Source organism: Pomacea canaliculata, linkage group LG11, assembly GCF_003073045.1.
Source record: "Pomacea canaliculata isolate SZHN2017 linkage group LG11, ASM307304v1, whole genome shotgun sequence".
In the NCBI taxonomy this organism is placed as follows: domain Eukaryota; kingdom Metazoa; phylum Mollusca; class Gastropoda; order Architaenioglossa; family Ampullariidae; genus Pomacea; species Pomacea canaliculata.
This window is the reverse complement of record NC_037600.1, coordinates 23,318,379-23,342,659: the sequence shown is the minus strand read 5'-3', so window position 1 is coordinate 23,342,659 and position 24,281 is coordinate 23,318,379. Positions and strand designations below refer to the sequence as shown.

Below are 24,281 nucleotides of genomic sequence, written 5' to 3'. Positions count from 1 at the left end.
TCGATCCAAAGGAAACAGAAAACGTAGCACAAAGTAACGTTGAGACCATTGGTTAATTCATTTATTCTTGTATTTAATATTTTATAATTCTTTCTGAGAAAAAAATTACCTTTGACCGAGTCGGGGAACGTGACCTTTTTTCCGTTTTAGTTGTTGTTAAGGCCTGACCAGACCTATTCTGTTAGTCTATTCCCTTGACAATTTTTTAAGGTGAGTCAGTAAGGTTTAGAATTATTTGAATCTTTACATGATTTTTGTGAGCTTGCATATATTATTGTTTATCTGTAATGTGTAATCTCATGAGGAATTGGCAAACTTTGACGGGTAAAGAGAAAGATAATTGTAAAGTATTTGAATATACATAGGTATAGGTAATCATTTCGCTTGCAGAATATTACGTGTATTTTTTAATTCAAAATTTTTGGTGTTTTATATCGTCGAAAATAACTTGTAGGGTTGAATGTTACAATACAATTTACGCTGAATTAGATAAACCACACGTTTTTAAGCAGTAAATTCATCTTTCGTGTTTAATAAAATGGAAGTATGAAAAGCAATCATTCAGTTTCAGGTTTAGCCCGACTGATTCACATTTCACAAGGCTTACTAAGTACTGCGGTCTGATCATCTTTTAGTCACTTCTTTGTTTTTCAGGGAAAAGGACAGAAGTATCCACTAGAGTTGTCCGCTTAAGTTTTAGCTCGTCGTCTAGTCTAATATCTCCATCAACTCCACACATGCACTTATCTGCCCTTTCAGATAACATTTAGAGGGGTGAGCCTCGGTGGAGTGGGTCCATCGGTTTAGGCCGGTTGGTAGTGTATTATTTTATTTTCAGAGACCGTACTGCATAAGAAATGTCTGTATGGTTTTATTTTTTTATATAGTGTTATAGGTCGAACGACTCGACGGATCTGCGGTGTAGTAGGAGACAGGATTTGTTGGCGCACAACTAGAAAGTGGGAAAGATGGAGATGATTTCAAAAACGTTTGACTGGCAGGCATAAATAGTGTGGGTTAGATTTGGAAAGATAGACTACCATGCTTGGCATCCATTATCTGAGCCTACTTTTCATTAAAGGGATTCAGCGCTTGGTGTCATTTAATAATAATAGTTACTCGTGTGGCTTGCGTAGCGCATAATCACACTTACGAAGGATCATGATCTCAGCGTTTGAGATATGGACAGAATAATAAACATGGAGGGAGAAACAGCCATAGGGACAAGAAAAGAGAAACATGCCTCGATTCTTTCTTCCTGTGTGAGCAATAAAAAAAATCATGTCTTTCCCATTAGATGTTTGAAAATGAATCATTTTAAAGTAGATGTGTATGTAGATCTTCCAATCACTCACCTGGATACCAGTGTCTTGTACACCCCAGGTGTCATGTGACTGTCAGGTCCAGCCCCAGCCACACGTCGCTGCCACCAGTGTCCGAGTTCCCTCAGCACGTGACTACTGACGTCACACGGGGTCTTGGGGTCAGACAACTGGTCACGGCAGAGACACAGACCTGGGATATCGGTGGGCTCTGATATTCCCAGACACCGACACAGGGCCTGAATAAGATAACAGCTAAATTACCTAAAATAGATGGACATCTGTGGGTGATTGGTCATCGCCCATTACATCCAAAGAAAAAAACCCAGTCGGTTACACTAAGGATTCCACGCAGTTTCCGTGTTGTTTTTGTTACTGTCATCATCATCATCATCATCATCATCATCATCATCATCATCATCATCATCAATCATCATCATCATCATCATCATCATCATCATCATCATCATCATCAAAAATAACAATTGTTTGATTTATACACTGCATACTTATTATCGTAGGGAGCGTGCCCTTAGTGCAAGAAAAGACCAAGACATAGACAAATGTCTGATGTTTTCATTTCCTGCCCGTTTCTTGCAAAACTCTTAAAGGTCTAACGAATAGCACGTGGAAAAATGTGCTTGAAGTTCTAAAAGGAATACAATTTGTGAAGCCTTGCTTTGTGACTAAGTATTAACAATTCTTACTCTCTTTAGCCGGGTGTCACCGGAGATTGCCTGTTGCACCTGACGAGCCGTGAGGTTGGGGAAAGCGATGGTCTTAGTGATGCGCAGACCGGGAGCGATGTCGGACACCAGGTGAGACAACATGGCCTCCGCATTGTCCAGCTGTGAGACGGCAAGTTTTAAATTTTTTATAATCGATTTATGTATATCCGTTTGCAACATGTGCACTTCCTTTGAAATGTCACCAAGAGATTTCACATTGCAGACAACGAATCCGTAATGACAGTGAATAAGAAGCACATTAAAACAATCATGGTTCCAATTTCGTGGTAGAGCAAAAGGGAGGTTGGTAGATGTAGGTAGTTGGGCAGCATAACAAGGTTTACCCAGATAGTGTTCGAAATTTAAGGAACTTATTCCGAACAAACCTTCACCAGATTTTTTAGATATTTTCTGCAGACTGAAGTGAACCCGCTGCATAGCTTGATCATATTTGATGTCACTGTCACATTCACAAACGGGATTAAGCGGAGAAATGAGTGTTTTAACTGAAGATCTTTCAAGAACATAAACATCCTGAAGCGCAATAGATTTTCTGGTCATCGGCACACGGTTGAAGTAGACAGGAGGCAGGAAGTAGGCGCGTGAGTCGAGATCAGGGTACGCGGCCTCAACCCACTGGAGCCAGAATAACTGATCTTGTGATGACATCGTTTCCTGTAATAGAGTCACAGTGTTATATCATAAATATACATCATTTGATTTAGTACCCTTTATCCTACTATTTAAAAGACCTTTTTTAAATTAATCTGTTTAAATACACCAACAAACCCTTAAAATCAGATATAGTATGCTTCAATATTGTTTCTTTTTCAGAAAACTTTACTTCCACTGTAATTGTAATCTGAACGCTCCCCACCCCTGTGTAAAACAATCAAACTAGTTTTTTTTCTGTCGAAACCGATGTAGACCTTCCTAAAAGGCGGTTTCACACAGATCGTGTCATACCGGCTCTTACAGCCAGAAAGCTTGGAACTATTCACTGTTTACCCAGGTCGTCTTAGCCATGCCCCATACACATTTGACTTATCGTAGGTCTTACGTTACAGCAAGCATTTTTAGCACGGTTTTCAGAGACGTCTGGTACAGAATGCCTAGAATCTCCTCTCCATTCCCCGTAAAACAGAATGAAGACAATGAAAGACAATATGAGACTTGGTAGCACACCTGGTGGCATTGATGCGCCATGCCCTGCCCAACCTGATCGTTGGTTCCGTCGCTGGTAAGATTCTGATCTGTAAGCTTAACGTTTTAAAGTTTACTGTATTTTTTATATTTTAAAGAAAATGAGAAATAAGAATCCTCCCAATTAAAGAAAAACAAAACAAACAATAAACAAACAGCATGACCTTCCCAGCTGAGGTCGGAATGTTGCAGGGATTGTTTGAGCATTTTTCCATTTTGATGTGCACTGGGTCAGAAGTGCATCAAGGTGCTCAAAGCTAAGCATGATGAAGGGTTAATAACAGATGTCTTCACAAAACCGTTTTTTTAGACAGATATGTCTAAAACGTCTAAACTAACACAGTAAACGAAAAACGCAAAAGCCATCCCTTCTGTTTGTGTTTAGGGTTAAACTGATTTACGTTGCGTTTGCCTCCCTCTAATATGCTTGCGGAACGCGCACTGTCGTAGAAAGTCTTTATAGTAAAGCCCTCCCGTGCTTCGTTTACTTTGTGTTTCCTTTGCATCTAGCTTCAATGAAAAAGAGAGTGAGAAAATGATCGAGTGATAATAAAATTAAAAAGAGAACGCAAAAGACTTCCCTGTGATTATGGAAATCATCATATGCGCACAGTGGTGATGATGAGAAATATTTTTAGGAATGAACGTGGAATGCAGAGAATGGGAGATAAAATAATGAGAAAGAATAAAATAAATGACAATGATGCAAAGATAATAATGACTGATGGTGGTGGACAATGACAAATACTGTTGGAAATAAGGGCACACATATATAACAAGAATGAGATAGAGAAAGAAAGTATTAATGACAGATGATAATAGAGGTGAAATACTAGCATGGAGATGAGAATTAATAATGATGACAATGAAAGAAATTGTGAGAAACATTTACGACAACAGAAAGAGGGAGAGGGAAATGATAACAGTACTTGAATGTAATATTCACGTAAATTCCTAATTACTCAATTCCTAATGCCACTCTTAAGGGAATTGTGAAGGCGAATTCAACTGCTTAGAATCTCGTAAAGAGTAGGATCCACTTGAAATTGTCTATTTTCATCTCTGTTCATGTGGGAAAAGTTTAATGCTTTGTAGCAAGTTGTGTTTAATAAGAGAAATTACATAGGACTCTTTTGTTTGCTCAGACCAAGTCTCGTTCTCCGTCACGTGACCTTATGCCATATGACCAACACTGCTTACCAAGTGAGACAGACTGTTTTCTATCATTCTTAAAACTGTGCTTTGAAAAGTTCACTTTCAAACCTAAATAAACTCACGACACACCACCGATCACGAGTTCAAATCATTGCAATGACCACAGACACTTGCTGTACGTCACTGACTGACGTCACACCAAGACTCGTCTGCTTGACCATCTCGGAAAGCTATCGCAGTTACTCGGCGGTAGGACACAAGGGTCGATTTAACTGGATTTTTCTTTTCGATTTCTATAAACATCGGCAACGGAAATAGTGCGAATAAGTAGTAATTAAGTGAGAAACGAATCCTTTATTTCTCCTGTGCTGCTCTCGTGCACTGCAATCGTAACTAAATATGATTTTTAAATGTTTTGACCATTACTGCAGCCCTATCACACCCTTGAGTATCCCTTTAATGGATTGAAAACAAAACACTTTTAACATTGATCATAGCATTTTCCAAATTACCTTTTCGTTTGATATCATTTGCACTGCCTCAGGAATTTTATCCAGACTTCTGTTCCTTTGGTTTACCTTCCAAAAAACTAAAGACTTTCTGTGACAACATAGCAATTTAAATATTTAGCGTAATAGTAAAAGAATACAAAAGAACTTGTAAAAAAAAGTAATGCCTTTTTTCTGCTCAAAGCAATTACAGCGCTAAAGTAAGTGCACTTACAAAAACACAATTTACCATTAAGCAATCAGTATCCTCATACCTGCGTGTGCATAGAAAATTATTTCACATGTTTAGACCGAAATAACGAGGCCGTGTTTTACTAACAGCTAGTACTCAGCATTAGTAGAAACTGCATAAAACATTGACAGACGACTGTATAAATAACATTAAGAATGTTAAAAACATTTTACAGTTAATTGTGTCTTTCTTTCTGAAAAAAATATAGTGCTTACATTATTAATTCAAGAATTCTGTTTTAGCAGAAAACGTGAATACTGACCCGTGGAACCGGGCACGAGGGCGAGAGTTGACCTCACTTTTCACTACCCACGTATCAGGGGAAACACACGTACAATACTCACACGTCCATCACACAGTTTACCCTGTGACTCACAAGCCCCCACACCTGCTGCTACCCGAACCAAAAAACTTGACGTATGGTGTAACGTATACAAATAACAAATTTGTTAAACAAAAAAACATACAAATTCATACATTAAAAAGACTCATCTAGGGGGAGTCCCAGTGCTATCCGTACTAAGCCAACTTCCACTGTTCGAGTGCTGTTACCTCTCTATCTCTACCATTCCCTCTCACACGCGCATTAACTCAGCTCTGATGTTAAAACTGTTCTTCTATTTGTGGGACCGCGAAGGTGGTTTGGTGGAGATCAATATTTCACCCGAAAGTCACGGCACTCTGCTGACTTTCCCTCAAAGTGTTCATCCGCCTGTTCATTGTCCTTCCCACTCGATCTGCCAACCTCGTCAGAGAGCAACGGCCGCTCTCCCGGTGACACAGAGTCAAGTCTGTCTCAGTTCAGAAACACACATAGTGTCTGTCTTTGAGAACCACAATGCAACGTACAGCCACCGAACAACCACTACCTTCATGCAAAATTCTCCTCTTCTTCGGAGTGCGGCAAATCCATTAGACGTTCTCCTCCTTTGAGAACGACAACTTCTAGACTTGGCGTCAAAGGTCTACTCTCACAGGTAGTGCAAGTACTCTCACAGGTAGTGCAAGCCCTCGTCACGTAGCCCTTTGATTTCCACGGCGACAGCAGGCAGTCCTGATAGTTCTTCAACATTGATTCCCCCCTTTGCTCAAGGTTTTCTAACCCAAGCGTCCTTCCTCCCAAATCTAGCCTCTTGGCTTAAGACCAGGTCTCGGGCTACAAGTGAAGTCGGCCTTAGAGATGCTGAAGTCGCTTCGACTGCTGACCAGTTGCTCCGTCCACTTTGACGTCATGCCGAGAAGTGTCCTTCTGGCTCTCTGTTCCATTCTTTACTTTCCGCACACAACGAGGGATACCATTGGTAACTCATTCACCAACCAATCAAGTAACCAACATCGACAAGAGAATAACCACCCTACGGTCAGGACCTAGTCAGATTGCAAGGACTAAGCGCACGCGCAAGGACGAAAGGTCCTGAATGGTGGAAGTTTCCGGAATGCGTGTCTCTTTGATGTTATAAAAAGAACAGAGCAGAAAGAGAGGTATGACGGGAGAGTGAGAGAGCAGTTAGCGAGGAGAGAATCGGAGAGAGAGCAAAGGGTGAGAGGAAGTGAAACTGGACGCTTAACTGTAGGAAGAAGATACTCTGTCATTCAAAGGGAGAGCCATTGCCAAGACAGTGCGCTTTATTAGTGAATAAGAGATTCAGTGCATTTTGTGGATGTATTATTCGAGGGGGAGAGCCATTGTGTTATTGAATGGGTTACTATCTCGATTAATAAATAATATCATTCTATCTATTCCTCTTCGTGCATCAGGTTGCACATAAGGCCTAAACCAGAGTCCGCCACCGATGTCGATCGGCTGAAACCAGCTCCAGGTGACCCCATGTCCAGCCCTTTCATCTCCCTTTCCACTGTTCTTCTCCAAGTTTCTTTTGGGCGGCCTCGTTTTCTTCGGCCGTCTGGAGTCCATCGTAGGGCGACTGTGGAGAGGTCTGCTGTCTGCTGGCAGAACACATGTCCAATCCATCGCCAACGCCTTCGTTGAACCTGCGTGGTGATGGACTCGGTTTCAGTTCTCCGGTGGAGTTCTTCGTTGGTGATGGTGTTTGGCCAGAAGATGTTAAGTGTGCGCCTGAGGCATCTGTTTTGGAAGACGTCAAGCTTGTTACTGATGGTTTTGGTCATCTTCCAAGATTCTGATCCGTAAAGGAGGGTGATGATCACATTTGACTTGAAGATTCTCAGTTTGATTTTCTGGCTGATGTTTTTTTGCCTTCCATGTGCTCCTGAGTGAGGCGAAGGCGTGGCTGGCTTTCGCCAGTCGGGATTGAATGTCAACCTCCACATTCCCGGTGTTTGACATTTTGGACCCAAGATAGGAGAAACTGTCAACTTCCTCAGTCTTTTCTCCATTGAGTTTGATGTTGTCTTATGCTCTGGCGTTCACTCTCGTACTTTTCGTTTTCTTTGTGCTGACCTTCAAGCAAAGGATTCCAGCTGATTCTGAGAAGGCATTTGTTTTTTCCTGCATGTCTTAGTGGCGATGCGACAGCAGGGCAATGTCATCAGCAAAGTCCAAGTCTTCCAGCGTTGTTGTTGCTGTCATAGTCATGGTCCATCTGATCCCTATTCTCTCACTGTTGGTGGGAGTCTTTATGATCCAGTCCATGGCCAGGATGAAGAGGAAAGGCGACAGAATGCAGCCCTGCTTCACCCCAGTACTGACATTGGAGGGTACAGACAACCAGTGATTTGAAATCGCTGTACAGCATTGCAATGACCTGAACAAGTTTTGCAGGGATTCCGTAGTGCCTCAGGATCTTCCATAAGGACTCTCGGTGGATGCTGTCAAAAGTCATTTCCAGGTCGATGAAATTGATGTACAGCGGTGTGTTCCATTCGTTGTTCTGCTCCAGAATCTGTCGCAGAATGAAGATGTGTTCAGAGCAGGATCGCCCAGGGCGAAATCCTGCTTGCTGTGGTCGGAGGTCTTTCTCAAGGGTTGCCGTCAGTCTTGACAGAACAATCTTGCTGAAGACCTTGCTAGTGATGGAAAGAAGTGTTATGCCCCTCCAATTTTTTAATCTCCATTATCTCTTTTCTTGTGTAGAGGGCCGGTAGTCTGGCGTTGTAGCTAGTTTTGGCGGGATCTGCTTAGGCATGGCGAGAGAGGGCAATTAGCGGGGATTGGCTAGGGTAAAACGGCGTATTGCCCCGGCCGTATCGGAGCATCGCAATGTTTACCCCTTCCCAGAGGTATATAAGGGCAGAGCTGAGACGAAAGGAAGAAAAGAGTCGGCGGAGACAGCGCGCACAGCTACACGACGAAGAAGAGACAGCCCCGACCTCTAGCGCCTCGGGCGATATGACGCAGCCGTGACCATCGTACAAGAATAAAAGGGTCGCACACCTGCTGACTGTTCCTGCCTTTTTGGTTCGAGTTTTGGACTGTTGTCGTCACTATACAACCCCTCACCACTCGGTTACTCTTGGGTAACTTGAAGATGAGCCCTGTCTTACACGCATCAGGGAGCTTCCCTGGTTCCCAATCTTGACTGAAGATTTCAGTCAGCATGGGAGCTGTCACATATACATCTGCTTTCAACATCTCAGCTGTTATTCCATCTGCCCCTGGTGCCTTGCCACTCTTCATTGTCTTGATTGCTTCTGTCACTTCTTCCAGGCTTGGCGGGTCTGTGCAGATGTCAAGGTCTATAACTGCTGGCTGGCTGGCTGGATGTCTGCAAGCTGAGGTGGATCTGGTCTGTTCAGGACTGACTCAAAATGTTCCATCCAGCGCTGTAGTCTTCCTGCCTCTCCCTCGATAACATTACCGTTTATGCTTTTCACTTGCATATCACTGTTCTTAAACCTGTTGTTTAGCTGCTTGTTTGTCTTATACAGAGTATTCAGGTCCTTCTTTTCTTGCTGTTTTTTTTCAGTTTCATTTGCCAGTTTCTTTTTGTAGTCTCTTTTGTCGGTTTTGGTTATGCTCTGTACCTCTTTGTTCAGTTTTGTATGTCTTTGTCTGTGTTGATCCTTCTGGCGTTTGGATCTAGTGCTGTTGTTTTTTGTTTGGCTGACTTTCTCTCTTCTATCTTCTTCCATGTCTCTTCTCTGATCCATTGTTTCTTCTTTTTCCGTAGGAAGCCCAGTATTTTTTCTCTTCAGTTTCCTGAAAACCTCGATTAAAGTCGTCTACTGTCATTTCTTGTTGGTCTCCTAGTGCCTGGAACCCGTTCTTTGCTTCCATGGCAAAGGCCCGTTTGGTGGCTAGATTTTTCAGTTTGCCGGAGTCCACTCTCTGCTTCAGGGAAACTGCCAGTCTCTCTCCGTTGTCATCGATGGTACCAATTCCATGCTTGCCCATGACATGTTCCTTGCAGGTGTTGTCACTTCCCACCTTGCCATTGAGATCGCCGATGATGAGCAACATATCGTGGACTGGAACGCTCTCCAAGGCTGCCTGGAGCTGATCGTAAAAAGCATCCTTGTCTTCTGCCTTGGAGACTTCTGTTGGTGCATAGCAAGCTAGCACTGTCAGCTTGGTGTACTTTGAATGGAATCTTGCTCTCAAAAGCCTGGGTCCATAAGGGTTCCATTCCAGCAGTGCCTTTTCAGTTTTCTTGTTGAGGAGTAGTGCCACTCCTTCAGAGTGCTGGCCGTCTGATCTTCATGAGAACAAGATGGTATGTCATGTCGCTAGTCTCCTCTTTTCTGTGTCGGTCCATCTGACCTCACTGACTCCCAGGATGTCCAAGTTGTAGTTGTCGAACTCCTTGACTAGTTGGAGCACCCTGCCAGTCTGGTACAAGGTCTGGACGTTCCAGCACCCCCCCCCCCTCAACTTTTGCCTCGGCTTCAGTAAATCCGCTGTCGGGGCGCCAGCTCCCTCTCGGGCTTGGCTGTCGTATGTCATAAGTCCAGTCTCCTGGTGTACTTCATTACCTTTACCATCCTTGATGAATTCTCTGTTGTTAGTTTCGGTAACAGGCTTTTTTACATGGTGTGAATGTTAGCCCTACCACAACTTCTTTTACCTCTAGGTGAGGTGTCAAACGTATTCGCCTAGTACGACATTCCTGGCTGGATTGCAGGGACCCTATTCTTACGATGCTCGTTAGGCAACCATACCCTGGGGTCCCACAGGATATCATAGCTAGAATTTTTTTATTTGTTATTGACATTATTTTGTTTTGTTAGTAAACATAGGAAGACTCGTACAGGCACATCTTTTTGTTTTAGTGCAATAAAGAACGCGCAACAATTGTCTGACCCCGCAGGTATGCTCCAAAAAGTGTCAGCGAGAGGCACCACGCGATGTCGTGACACCTACTGAAGCCCCGCCCTGCCTAAAGTGGCATGGTGGACATGTGACTAACCCACACTCTCCGTCAACCTAGTGGACGCGTGTGAGTCCCCGAGGTGTTTCTCTCTTCATAGATTTCATTGATACCTCTGCTAGCCGGCTGGTGCACATGGCTACTGTAACCACTAATAACACCTCTGTGCTCCTACCTCCTATTCTACCTCTATATTGGCACGTACGCCCCCTCCCCCCATTTCTTCGTAATGGCCCTTGGGCTTCTCAAGAAGCCACTCTAGACCCTAATTGAGGCGATTATTATTTCCACATTAAAGTTACCTCAAGACAAATGAACACCTGAAATTTATTAAGCAAAACACTTGAAATAGTAAAATTTTTGCTGGAAAGAATATCTCATCAAAAATATTTCCTTGGTACAATAACACTTACAAAATATTCCCTCAAAGTATGAACAATTTCAACACTATTCTTATTCATGTTTTTCTAAATAGCATCCTGATACTCTTTTCTCAATTGTTTCCAGTCGTATTGAAATAGCTAAAAAGTTACCTTTTATAAACAAACAAACAACCAAACAAAAAGAAGAAGAAGAAAACAAGCTATTTTTGTTACAGAGATGGACTATTTTGTCAAAGCTACATTTTTTGACTGTGGACTAAAATTGTATGTCATCCAGCTAAATTGGTTTAACTCGATTTGCTCGAATGTAACACCAAGAAATGGGTTTGCTCGGCTTTTAATAATAACCTTTAATTACATATGATTATTATTGATCATTAAAAGACACATAAACTTTTAACTTTTTGTTGTTATTGGCCATTTTTGTCAAATTTAATTATCCTTAAAATGTATCTGCAGCATAAATAACAAAGTAAAACAAAAGATTTTTAAAAAATACCAGACCATACACATAACATTTACATCGACTAGCCCAGATGCACTCAAGCACTTTATTTCTCACCTTTTACAGAGAAGAACGCCTGAGATAATGAGAAGCAAGGGAATAATAGATCCACACAGTAATACGGCGTAATATTTCTTTTGCTCACCTGAAAATAAACTCAAAGTTAAATTTAGTCAACTCTGTAAATTGTTGGTAAATATTCTACATACATGCACCAGATATATATTATTGGAACAGATAAAATTATACTACGTATCCTACTCTATGCAATTTTAAGTTATTTGCAGTTTTAAACTGTACAGGTTACTAATTGAAATTTATACAATAGTGACAAATTTGCATCGACCTGTAGGATCATATAATGTGACAACAAATTCACATGGCTGTGCGACTTCATGCCTGAAGCCCATCGTGTGACAAATGTATGTTCCAGCTTGTTCACGTGACGCTCGTGGTACTCTGATGAAGAGCTGATCTGTAACGATGTTTTCAAGCTCGTATCCCGTTGTTATGGAGCAGGCCAGGTTGTAAATCCAGAAGCAATATATGATCACTAAACATAGAGTAGACCGTATGTCACTGTTTAATAGACTACCAACTGCTTTTCTCTATGATAACTATTATTATCTTTATTAACTGATTATCTATCTTTGCTATTATTTATTTTTTCTTTAAAAAATATGGACCGATGTTAAATATAATCTAGTCAAGTTCAAATGTGATTTTCTCCCGTTTTCTACTACCACTACCTAAGAAAGCAAACAAAGAACGGCACCTAAACTGCAGACCGATAAGTCTAATTAATTAACCACCCAAGCAAATTGATATTCAAAGAAATTAAAAATCACATCAGCAACCCTGAAAAATGAAAGACTGGCTTCAAACGAGGGAGAGACTACGATTAACATATCTTCGACAGTTGCAACATGAGAAAAACTATATCATGAAAATATGATGCAAAAACTTGACATAGAGGAGCTCGTTTCAGAGGAACTCTTTCAAATATCGAAGTACATGCAGAAAAAATAACTAAATAAAAGCTTTCGTTAACACAATAGATGACTTCTTCTTTTATCGCTTAACGTCCTTTTTAGGTACACCCGTCTCAACCATTATATCTCCATTGTCTTTAGTAAGTTTGCCGACACATTGAAGTTCTGACGGTATGCAAAGGAAAACAACCAGCAGAGTTCAGGAACAACAACATTAACTAAATTTATTACGCATGTTTCTTTTAGGATATAATACCTTTTATTCTAATTTTTTATTATTTTTGAACTTTGATCCAGGTGTTCAAACATTAATTTCAGTTAATAATAGTTTAAAAAAAGTCGACTGAATTTAAATAACATATATAGTTTTCTTGACTAATTTCAAATTAATTTATTGACCTAGTGCATGTCTGTGCTGTACGCCGTCCCTGAAAAATATAGTTTTCGAAATTGGTCTTACCTCTACCATTATGGGACACTCCGAAGGCCGTTCTGGTCACATTAACATCAATACTGAATTTGCACGTTAATGTCGTCGGTTTGGTTTCCATGACACTTTGAATGTTGCATAAAGAAGTTTTTTCTGTATGTGGGGGACAGAAAATCAAATTAAAGCTCTTACATGAACTTTTTCTTACTAAATATATTCTCAATCTTTTGAAGATTTAACAAATCTAATTATATATATCCTCATATATAAATGTTGGTAATCATGGATAGTATGAATGACCATGGACAATATGAATGAGGGAAACTGAGAGTTAGTTTAGTCATTAATTGTGTGGATAAAGTCTTTACCTTTCAAGAGAGTGAATGAGCAGTTTTCATTGCTCGTAGGCTCCGCGGTATTAATATTACAGCTGTATGTCCCTTCATGTTCCTCTAACGCGCTGGGGATTGTGATGATCACCTGGCTGTTTGCTCTGCGATCAAGCTCGTAGCCACGAACAGTGAAACAATTCAAATTCTCTTTCTTCCACTGGCATGATATCACAGGATCTAGTGGGGTGACATGCAAGACATTGACAGTAAAGAACATGAAACGTATAGCAATATATATAACAATCCAGATGAACAATTTTGCAAAGTTAAGAGTCACACATATTCATTTAAATAAATCACACTATACCAAATATACTACTAATCTAATGTTAAGTTTTGTTTGCGATATCTAATTGTTGTGGCTTTCATATTCAATGAATCTCTTGATGTATTTATAGATATATACTAATTATTAAGACAGGAATTAACAAAAAAGTCATGGATGCCAATTGCAGCAATACTGTACCTTTATCGCCTTGGCGTGTGTAATGATAGACAATAAATTCTGCTCTGGTCTTGTTGATGTCTTCAAAAAAGTAGCAAGTCAGTGACGTTTGGAACGACGGCTTTACTGAAGGGACCTCACACCTCGTTTTTCTCTCTAATTAAAATCAACCAAACTAAAGGTAGAGCTTATTTTCAATGTTAAGATATAAAACCAACCATTTTCCAAAAAACATTTATACTATAGGATATAAACTAATAGTCAGGTAAAGTAGATAGTTAATGTAAGATGTGAATCATCACAGTATCTAATATAAACTCAACAGGTAGAATACCTTGTGCCTGTATTCGTGCGATGGGCAAGAGATGAAGTCTGAAGATGAAATTAATTGTTACGAGCAGGAAAAGACAGGTTGTCTGTGAGAAAAACTGGGTGTATATCGCTTCTTGTGCCATCCTGAAAACAGATCGCTATGTCTCAGGAGGAGGACAGCAACAACAACAACAACAAAAACAACAACAAAACAACATAATAATAATAATAATAATAATAATAATAATAATAATAATAATAATAATAATAATAATAATAATAATAATAATAATAATAATAAAAAAAATAGCAGTAGGATTTGTATAGCAAATTTTTCCGACACGAAGGTTAAACTCGATGCACTTCACAAAAGTTTAGACAGTTAGGAAAAAAAGACCATGTGATGTAGACTCTCAATCGACAAACAAGAAAACAACATATAAACATGAACATGCAACGGTCAGCAATGCAAGAACATAAAAGAATACAGACATAGGAACATGAGGGAGAAAGCACAACAGGATGGATAAGTTCTTGATTTAATTGTATTGCTGGCAAAAGCATACATATATTCTTGAAGATTTAAAATGTCATCCCCCAGTTAGAACCCGTTATATAAATATTGAAATACAGATATTCAATTGAAAAATTAAATGCATGTTTAGATTAATTGAAGAAAAGTTTGCTAAACACTGGCTACCATATAAACAGCTTGCTAACTAGACTAAATACTGACTCTATATCTATATATAAATGACTTCATGATTACCTAAAACTACATGTCTTACTACATGTCTTGATATGATATACATTAATATTGTTGTGCTGTCAGCCTATGACACATTGGATGCAAGGTGCCTTCTACGATGATTGCTTTATTTGTGTAAGATGGGAAAAAACCCCACATACTTTTCTGTTGTCAAAAATTTTACTTTGCTGGCTTCTCTGGTCAGATGGATGTATTCTTAAAATTTTTGTTAATTTATGTGCATATGTTTCTTTTTATGTTGTGATATTGTAAAATATTGCTTTTTGTTATGTAAATATATATTTTTATGTATCTGTAAAAAATATTATGTATCCCTTAAGTCTTCTTGAAGTCTGGATACCCTATAGTGCCTATACCTACTCGAAAGTGTTTGTGAGTAGATATCTTTTCCTTCCATTATTTAACATTTGTATACTCTAAGATAATATGTAGGTGAGGTATACCTCGGATATAACTTATGTCATATGTTTATAAATAAGTATAAGTCAAGTGTATAGTTGAAATGTACGAAGTGCCTGAAAAACGTTTTTTTTGTGTGTGTGTGTATATTGTATTATGTGTTGCTTATTGTCCGGTGTTGAATGCTATCTATATTTGCGTAAGTTACAATAAACGTTAAAGACAAACCACTACAACCTATGCTGTTTCTATTGTCAGCTGCTCCTTTCATAGGGTAGGGTATGATGAGGTTGAGGAAAGATTTGTGTACATTCCCAGGGATATGTTTGTTGATCTATTTAAGTAAATTGTTGTATGCGGTAGTATTTTATATTTTGTGTATGTATTGTTTAATAATAATAAAAAAACTAAACTAAGCAAAATAAAGCAACAAGACAATAAAAACAAAACGAAAACAGGATGGATAATTTATAGTAGTTATTTTCGAAAACACTTGTTTTAAGTCTAGATTGGATGGCATGTACGGAAAAATGGAGGCAGTCCATTCCAAATACTAGGGCTGGAAAAGAAGAAGAAAAAAGACCAACAGCTGAACGTCTCCAGTGTGACACGTGGAATAGAGAGAAACGACGTGGGGCGAGCGAACTGAGAGGCTGTTATGGCAACACAAGCTGAAGGACAAGACAATCACGATCTGAAGTTTCTTCAAACCCTGCTATAAACCCATCATCTTGTTACATAATCGTTAAATATATACTTATTACTTTGAATAGTTTGTTCCTAATTTAGTATTGTACATACCTTTAAAAAATACGTTAATTATTTTTCTTATTGACGTTTGTAATCTACTTGTCTCTAATCTGCTCATATTAAACCTACAGCCAAGTACATCATTGCTTTAAAGAGACTATCAAGAGCCTAAGGAGGGAATGGCGCTCACGTATAGGGCACGCAAAACATCGAATGAAAACACTTTTACTTGAAATAGTAATAAAAGTTGTTGCTGTGCTCATGTACATAGTTCTTATGACTCTTCAAGGTTGCAAAGAAAATTGCCAAATCTGTAATTATTATTATTATTATCATCATCATCATCATCATGGAATGTGGTCTCTTAACACATAAAAGTAACTTATTTTCCTTAATGATGCGATTAAGCGATAAAAGATTCATGTAATTATAAAACCCATTTACATAGACCCACGGTACAAGCAACATCCTAATGTATCGACAGCAGAGTTTAGTTTATTCCTTGCTGCTCCATTGGGGAGCATAGGGCCGCAACAACACCTCCCAGCGGACCCAACTTTGGGCAGACAACCTCCCCCCCCCTCCTTTAGTTCGGCCCATGTGGTTCCGATGTCCTTTGCCTCACTTTCTATTGTTCTTTTAAGTCTGCTTTGGTCTCTCAACTCTCCTCTTCTCCTAAGGGTTCCAGTCAAGTGCTTGCTTGGCAATGGTGTCAGGTGGTTAGCGCAGGGTGTGTCCTATCCAGCCCCATTTGTGCTTCGTGATGTCTTTTCTAATGGCATTCTGGCTGCATGGTTCTTTTCCACAGGCTGCTGTTGGAGATCTTGTCTGGACATCTTATTCCCAGAATATGGCGTAGGCATCGGTTGGTAAAAAATTGGAGCCTGTTGTTGATGGTGTTTGTCACTCTCTAGGTTTCAGAACCTTACAGTAGGACTGCCTTCACATTGGTGTTGAAGATGCTGATCTTACTGCTGAAAAAGAATGCTCGGGAGTTCCACAGCTGCTGAAAGTAAGGGTGGTCTTGTTAATGCGGCTTTTGATATCATCATCTGCTCCACAGTCCTTGTGTACAATGCTTTCCAGATACGTGAAGCGGTCTGTTCCAGGATGTACACGTTTATGTCGGCGTGAGTTGGTAGAGGTGTCGAGAGTGTGATCAGCCTGAGGCAGCGGCATCGCAGCCTCTGACCATCTCATTTCCCAGAGTTCACGACAAGGAGCAATAAGGAATAAACTAACTAAAACTAAAGCTTAATGTCATTTGTGCAGAGTATACCGTGTTATACTGTGAGGGAAAAAGATATCACGAACAATTTGAAGAACTAATCGATCAGCTCATACGTATGCTACTCAGCACGCAAGTACACGTTTATAACAGAAGAAGCGATAGAAAGAACAATATCACAAATGTTACAGACAAATCATCGTAGACATATTATGTACAGGAATAGAGATGAGATTCCAACAGGGAATGTGGACTTACAAATTAAACTAGCATAATATTAAAAAGATAATGATGCGGCGATGAGAACACTAAGATTCCTGAAAGTCTGAGAAAGATATATGTTAACTCCAGACAAAGAAAGAGCAGTAGAGAGTAGTACAGATTTTAGTTGATATACAGAGGCTATTGGAAGGACCAAAGTTTTGTTGTTGTTGATTTTTAGTTTGTTGATGGACATTCAGCCTTTTTCAGGGTTTGTGTCAGTGTGTTTTGTGGCGAAAATCTGCTGAAGCTAATAAGCAAGGCCAGACGCTAGAAGTTTATCATAAACACATATGATATTGCACACCAAAGTGGCGGGTGTGACATTAAGCTGTCGGATATACAGGATAAATAATATTCATTTACGTAAGACCGGAACCAGTGTCAAAACAGTACCAGATCGACCAATCGTAACACGAATCCTCTGGATAATGATGTCATGGTCGAGTACACCACACCCATCCGGGAGACCCAGCATCGATTGAAACGAGATGTAATTCATGTTTCAAGCAGTTTAAGGCATTCACCGTTCACAGCAACATTAGTCCCTTTAAGAAACTGAACATGTTTGGTTTTGTTGAGCTTATGTAAACAATATTGTATGCCTGTATCCTGAAGTGGACTTGGAATCATTTGTTTCTTCAGCAGTCATGTTGGTTTCTGCTTGTGTGTGTGTGTGCATATTTATTAGGATGTAAGTGTATCTAAAGAATAGTCTAGATGTAAGAATGGGTTTCTAAGTTTCCTACGACCCACAACTTTAACTTTATCTTGTTCTTGTATGTAACATTTGTTTTGTCTGCTTGTTTATCTGAGCACACTTTTCGAGTAAACTACTCACTAGGATTAATAATACTGGCCCTTGTAATTGTCATTGTTGTTAAAGTGGAAACATAATAAAGCAAAAATATTTACACGTTATTCCTTACGTGTGACCTATGTGTGGGGGTTAAGTACTAGAATGTGCACTAAAATAAAATGAAGAATTATTTCTTAATACTTTTTGTTTTACTGCAGTGTAAGGGTTAGAGTGAACTAAGGTTGCCAATAATCAGATGCATTGTTTTCTGCGTCAAAGCCTAACTGTGGTCAGTCTTATTCCAAAAAAGTTTACTGGTAGACTGATCAAGCAAAGTGACCATGTAAGCCTGCATTCCAATTCTTGAGGCAGTCTTCATCTATGAAAAACATTGCCGGTAAAACGTACTAACAACGGTTTTAGTAAACTATTTGTTTGCAATTTTTCAAAGACTGAACATAGTGTGAACGGGTTTTTACATTCAGCTTCAACCGTTATTTTAAACTGTAACTTATATTACTGCTGTTATATTATTGGTCATTAAAATGTGCAACGGTATTGTATTACAGTGTACTGCTAAATATTTGAACTCATCTGTGCTTCAGTTTTCAAGCACCACATAAAAACAGTTCTTCCAGATGTTCACAGCTTAACTGCAACTAAACTACACCTTGTTATTTACACAATGAAAGACTGATCAACTGCATAATATGTGAATGGCAAAAGAAATCAATCAGTCGTGAATGAAAGCACATCTTAATTAAATAGGAAATTATTTAGTACCAAAATCACAAAAGTACTCATCTTTTCCGTTGTTTTTGGTTGTGAAGTAATGAGAATTTCACCTGAGACTGAATTGAAGGATAATGTATTTTGCGTTGACTAGAAACCATCGCAAGCTTCAAAGTCGTCGATTTGAAAGATTTGCTGTCTTTTATTTATACTCTTTAAATCTATATAACCCATTATGTATAAATTTAAGTAAATAAAAATAAACAGTTCTTACCTTTAGTTATTTAGGTGGATTTCTTGTAAATTAATGCGAATTCGAAAAATCAACAAAAATGGCGCTTTTGTCGACATCAAGGGAATCTACTTGATCGGATTTTTCCGAAGATGTAGAATTAATTGTGAGTCCAAACAAAACCTATTGCGTATTTTTTTTAAAATCGAAAAAGGCCAATCGACACTAGCATTTTGTTTATATATTTGTAACAACAGCACAGTCGTAACAAACAAATATTAGTAAATAAAATGGCTTAAGCCTTTAATACGAAAATAGGTCGTCAGGTCTACATGATACTGCGCTATGACTTCCGTGTTATACTACTTTTCTCCCTCCGTATTATATGCTCCTTTTCTTACACATTCTTATTAAAAAAAATTTACTTAGGTGGAGCACTTTCTTTCCAACGACGATTATTTCGAAGAAAAACATTTTCGTTTTACTTCTTTTTTTCTTTGTAGGCACTTCCTGTGCCTCTGCCAGCGATATACAAAAAAGCGAGTGACCTCAAGGACAGATGATGTAGTATGGGGGTTTTTGTAAACTGTAACACTATGTGATTATAAATAATTTGATGATGAACGTAAAAATAATTTAAAACTGCCCTGAGTACGAGAGAAGTACCGATTTTCGCGAGGTGTTGTGGTCCTGCTGGAAAGCGGCTCACGCCCTCCTAACCCCTACTTAGTCAGTCATCCTTTGACCCCTTGACCGGCACCTGCCCATGGATATACGCGGCAGCTGACAGGCCCGTCCTTCTCGCCTGTTGTGGGCGATAGTCAGCAGGCCCCGTATGCATGTAGACCGGAGAAGGGGTCTAATCGGTAATAACGCTCATCCGGGTGGATAGGAGCGAAAAATTCGAATGCACGAGAGCCCGGAGAAGCTCTCCGGTCTGGCATCTCGAGTATAAAGTTATCGCTGGTCCCGGGGCTGTATAACGCGCTATTCGGGAGGAAAAATGGCGGCCCTCATGGTGTTTCAGTTGCGACAACGCCGATTGCTCAGGCGAAATCGGGTGTTTCGCGATAGAACACACCCGTTTGAAGTGTTCGATGACATGGAACTTTATAGAAAATTTTGTTTCAGACGTGCACACATACTCGCTCTGACCGATGAAGTGGCAGACGATATTGCTGTCACCAATCGGCAAGGTGCCTTAACACCTTTGCTACAAGTGCTGGTAACACTGAGATACTTTGCGTCATCCAGTTTTCAGGATGTATGTGGTGAGTTGATTGGGGTGAACCAATCAACTGTAAGTCGGACTGTGTCCAGAGTCGCCGATGCTTGGTTTCGGCGAGCGAGCAGTGAAACTGCATTGCCCTCTCAAGTCCGCGCTGATGTAACCAAGAGGCATGTACACGAAAGGTACGGATTTCCTAATGTTATAGGATTCATTGACGGCACCCTTATTCGGATTCAGGCTCCTACTGAGCAAGAGCATGAATTTGTCTCGCGCAAGGGGTACCATGCCATCAACGTCCAAGTAAGAACCACACCTTTTATTGTATGTCTATTTCATGTCAACCCATTTGCCACTCCCTCCACCCTTTGCACCTCGTGCGTGTTTCTGTATTTACACACCCCACCCCCTCTTGACATAATCATAAATGTAGCAGAAATCTATGGCTTTATTAGGTGGTAGCATTGATTGTAACATAGTTATGGCTGCTGGACCAGTTTTCATTAAATTTTCATTTCTAGGGGAGGGTGGGTTACTTTTTTTTTTTTTTAACTAACGCCACTCGGATTTCCATTATGCAGTGACTGCGATAAAAGGTGTTATGCATATGTGCAGTATAGTGTGATATATATGAAATTGTGTAGCAGTGTTACATATCTACAGTATGGGCAGCTAATAATTGTAGGATGTGTAATGCTATAAGCATAAGTGTTATAAAATTATACTAGTACAACAAAAACGCATTGTCAGTACAATTAAGGTACATATCTACAAATGTTACTTAAAAAAACGATCTACATATAATTCTCAGGCCCTGTAGCATCAATTTATAGCAGAAACAGTCATGGTCACCTTGTGCTGAATGCTGATTGCAGATGATCTGTGATGCAGACCTGATATTTATAAACTGCATCGCCAAATGGCCAGGAAGTGTCCATGACTCCCGCATCCTGCGTGAAAGTGAAATTTTTGAGACATTCGAAAATAGTGCCAGAAGACCTCTAAATGGCATAGTCTTGGGGGACAGTGGGTACATGCAGAGGGATTGGCTATTCACTCCTCATCCCAATCCTGTGACGCAAAAGGAAAGAAATTACAATTACTGCCACAGTTCTGCTCGTGCCACTGTGGAGAGAGCCATTGGTGTTTCGAAAAGGCGATGGCACTGTCTTAGACGACTTCGGCTGCATCCAGTGAAAGCCTGCAAAGTAATCACAGCATGTGTGATACTACATAACCGTGCCAGACTGTTCAGACTGGATGTGCCATGTGATTCCGAAAGTGAATCAGACTCTGATTCCTCAGGAAATGAAACAGATTGAGAGGAGGAGGAGGAGATACCTGCTGCCAGGAGGATAACAGAGAGGGGACAAGCTGCTGCTGGCAAAGAGGCTCGCCAAAGACTTATAAATAACTTTTTCTAAAGGTTTGACAGGTATGTCTGAATTGGTACCAACAAAGCATTGACTCAACAGAGTGACTGTGAAAAGACACATTTCCCATAAGGTGCCTATGGATGCTGTTGATCTTCATTCAAAGATCCACTACTTTAGAGTAAAGCATGTGAACAGTGTGTTTTTGTGTGTTCACTGACAAGCAATTCACCCAACACAGTATACGGACACTGTCTCAAGTTAAAAAGTTTAATCATAAACATCTCAAGGACATTTAAAACAAATGGTATACACAGTAATGCAGTATTCAATAAAGATATGTATAGAATATTATGGAAAATAGGCATAAAAGATAGAGAAAGTAATTATAAGCTCATATAGAGACAATAGCAACAAGAATCATAATTCTTGTTCCCCTCTAGTCATGATGAGGCTGGCGTTTCATTATAAATTTTATTAGGTTCATTATAACCTCCTTCTCATTGTCACAAAATATTGAAACTTGTAAGTTTGAATTATACTCAGAGACTTTGATAACTAATTTACACCTGCAAGAAATGTAAAGTGGTATTCATCCCCTATATCCATCAGACTGCATTTTTTTTACATTGATGTTTTCAAGTCAAACACTTCTTATTTACAACTGATTTCACTGCTGTTTTTTTAAGGATGTCTTGTATATGTGTATTGATCATCTTCTAATCCTTTTAATTAAGTATAACAACAATTTTCTAAAATCAAGGAAAACCTAAAATCTTCAGGGTATCTTTTGATGGAGACTGTAAATTAGAGTAAAATACTGAAGTAGAAGGGCCTTTAAATCTTATAAAAACACAGGAGAAAAGCAAAGGTGGCAAAATTTTGCTTTCCTAACCGCAAGCAAGTAAACAAAATAACATGAATAAGAACTATACAGACAGATAATGGAGTCAAACATTTTGTTGTTGTTTGTTTTGTTAGGTGGACACAGACGTTTCATGTAAAATGCCCAATTCCAACTCAAATTTCATTATTTTTAATTCAACCAGCCTTTCAATTTTCTTGTTTTTACTGATTTCACTCTGAAGCCATTCATCCACTAAGTTATCATTGTCCTTAATGGGAATGAGTGGTAGTTCAACTAGCCTTTTTTCTTTTTGACTCCCTGACTTGTTTTCACTGAGATTTATTTTTCTTTTTCCGCACTTGCTTCGTTTAGTCCCAGATCCCCACTGCGAGTGCCCAGCTATTGGCTGCGGAGATGTGGATAAACTGGCATCAAGTGAGACATCCACACTTTCATCACCATACTTAATTTCTGCATAAACAACACTATTATCATCTGCAAATAGAAAATTTCCAGTGTTAAGTTTTTGGCTATGTAGTTTCCTTTTTCAGAAATTTCTTGTATGCATCATGTATTTTTTGTATATTTATAGTCATTTTTCTGAAATCTTCATGGAGCACATATACATACCTACATTCTGTGCTTTAGCTGCTCCCATTTCAGTTGGTTAGTGTTTATATGTTTCCATTAAAGTTTGAGATGTCTCCTCTTTGCAGTTTTGCTTATCTTGTATTCTTTTATCAATGTATTATTATTGTCATTCACATAACTTTCTTCTCAAACACATATGTTTATAATGATTGATGGTTAATTTTAAGTAGCATACCTGGTAGAGGTGGCAAAGTAATTATTTGTGATTGAGGGCAGGAATTAGGATGATGCCCTGATTCATTAGACCCCTCTGAGCAGCCTGGCTGAGCATCTAAGACAACAGAGGTAATTAGTTTCTCCCTTCAACATGTAGGCTGATTTGCTTGAACTAACCCCATTCAATGCACTGATTGAACCGTCATGTAATCACAAATAATAGTTACACATTATTTTGCTTTAGATCCATTTTGCCAATAAATATACAAGATAACTTAAACTAAAGTGTGCAAATGTTGATCATAGGAACCATAACCATTCTTTTAATTCTCACCCTACCTGAAAGAATTTTATCTTCAGTGAACTGCATTTCAATTTAGAAACATACTTTAAAATTGAGAGATCCACTGTTGTTATTCATACCTTGACTTCTACATGTGGGACTTGTGCTTTCAACTGCAAAAAAGTTGAAAGAAAAAAAATTACATTTTCCATACATTTTATGTAAAGTTGTGTGATGAAGTTAACCCTTGTGTATGCATTTTAAAATAATTATTCATAATATAATTATGCTTCTTAAGGCTTACCATTTATTCCACTAATCAAGAAGGTATTGTGACTAATAATCCCCATGATGAAATCTTCGTATGGTGCAGGTGGTAGTGGTGGTCCACCACCAGTTTTCTTGTTATCTCTCTGCTTGTTCAGGACAGCTCCTTTTAAACATTAACAATAATAATGCTCACTAGAAGAGAATAAAAAAAAATAATTTAACTTGTGAAGTTTATTATCTATGTGGTGACATGCAAACGATTACAGTGGTGTAGAAAGATACTCAACTTTGTGAGGATTGGGGAGGGGTGCATATACTCCATGCTGACAGTAACCGATGTTCACATCTTTGCCGCCTAAGCATCTTTTTCTGAGTGTGTTACTGCTTCTTTGCAACCCCTCCCCCCC

General features: G+C 39.2%; 3 protein-coding genes across 3 annotated transcripts; 1 reads left to right on the top strand and 2 right to left on the bottom strand.

Moving 5' to 3' along the window:
* Window positions 1-475: 475 nt before the first annotated feature.
* LOC112574726 lies at window positions 476-19,219 on the bottom strand. Its single transcript, XM_025255954.1, has 11 exons — window positions 19,109-19,219; window positions 13,919-14,040; window positions 13,606-13,740; window positions 13,116-13,316; window positions 12,778-12,900; window positions 11,672-11,878; window positions 11,383-11,470; window positions 4,921-5,008; window positions 2,030-2,725; window positions 1,501-1,561; window positions 476-480 (listed from the first exon to the last, which is right to left on the bottom strand). Exons 2-11 carry the CDS (start codon window positions 14,037-14,039, stop codon window positions 476-478), a joined length of 1,725 nt encoding a protein of 574 aa, XP_025111739.1. The 5' UTR covers window position 14,040; window positions 19,109-19,219.
* Window positions 19,220-19,746: 527 nt separating this feature from the next.
* On the top strand, window positions 19,747-21,650 carry LOC112574825 (putative nuclease HARBI1). The gene is made up of 2 exons (XM_025256143.1): window positions 19,747-20,597; window positions 21,170-21,650. The coding sequence occupies exons 1-2, from the start codon at window positions 20,070-20,072 to the stop codon at window positions 21,614-21,616; spliced, it is 975 nt and encodes a 324-aa protein (XP_025111928.1). The 5' UTR covers window positions 19,747-20,069; the 3' UTR covers window positions 21,617-21,650.
* Window positions 21,651-21,692: 42 nt separating this feature from the next.
* Window positions 21,693-24,053, bottom strand: LOC112574847. The gene is made up of 4 exons (XM_025256168.1): window positions 23,909-24,053; window positions 23,745-23,777; window positions 23,341-23,436; window positions 21,693-23,009 (listed from the first exon to the last, which is right to left on the bottom strand). Exons 1-4 carry the CDS (start codon window positions 23,952-23,954, stop codon window positions 22,645-22,647), a joined length of 540 nt encoding a protein of 179 aa, XP_025111953.1. The 5' UTR covers window positions 23,955-24,053; the 3' UTR covers window positions 21,693-22,644.
* Window positions 24,054-24,281: the final 228 nt, after the last annotated feature.

Excerpts from the sequence above, each read along its gene's own strand:
- LOC112574726 (XM_025255954.1), bottom strand. The coding sequence starts at position 14,039 with ATGGCACAAGAAGCGATATACACCCAGTTTTTCTCACAGACAACCTGT. Across the intron at positions 11,879-12,777 it reads AGTGTCCCATAATGGTAGAG|TGATCATATATTGCTTCTGG; the intron begins GTAAGACCAATT and ends CTCTATGTTTAG. Across the intron at positions 5,009-11,382 it reads GGCGTTCTTCTCTGTAAAAG|AAAGTCTTTAGTTTTTTGGA; the intron begins GTGAGAAATAAA and ends ATGTTGTCACAG.
- LOC112574847 (XM_025256168.1), bottom strand. The coding sequence starts at position 23,954 with ATGGGGATTATTAGTCACAATACCTTCTTGATTAGTGGAATAAATG. Across the intron at positions 23,778-23,908 it reads CTTGATTAGTGGAATAAATG|TTGAAAGCACAAGTCCCACA; the intron begins GTAAGCCTTAAG and ends ACTTTTTTGCAG. Across the intron at positions 23,010-23,340 it reads TACTTTGCCACCTCTACCAG|ATGATAATAGTGTTGTTTAT; the intron begins GTATGCTACTTA and ends TTCTATTTGCAG.
- LOC112574825 (XM_025256143.1), top strand. The coding sequence starts at position 20,070 with ATGGCGGCCCTCATGGTGTTTCAGTTGCGACAACGCCGATTGCTCAGG. Across the intron at positions 20,598-21,169 it reads ACCATGCCATCAACGTCCAA|ATGATCTGTGATGCAGACCT; the intron begins GTAAGAACCACA and ends TGCTGATTGCAG.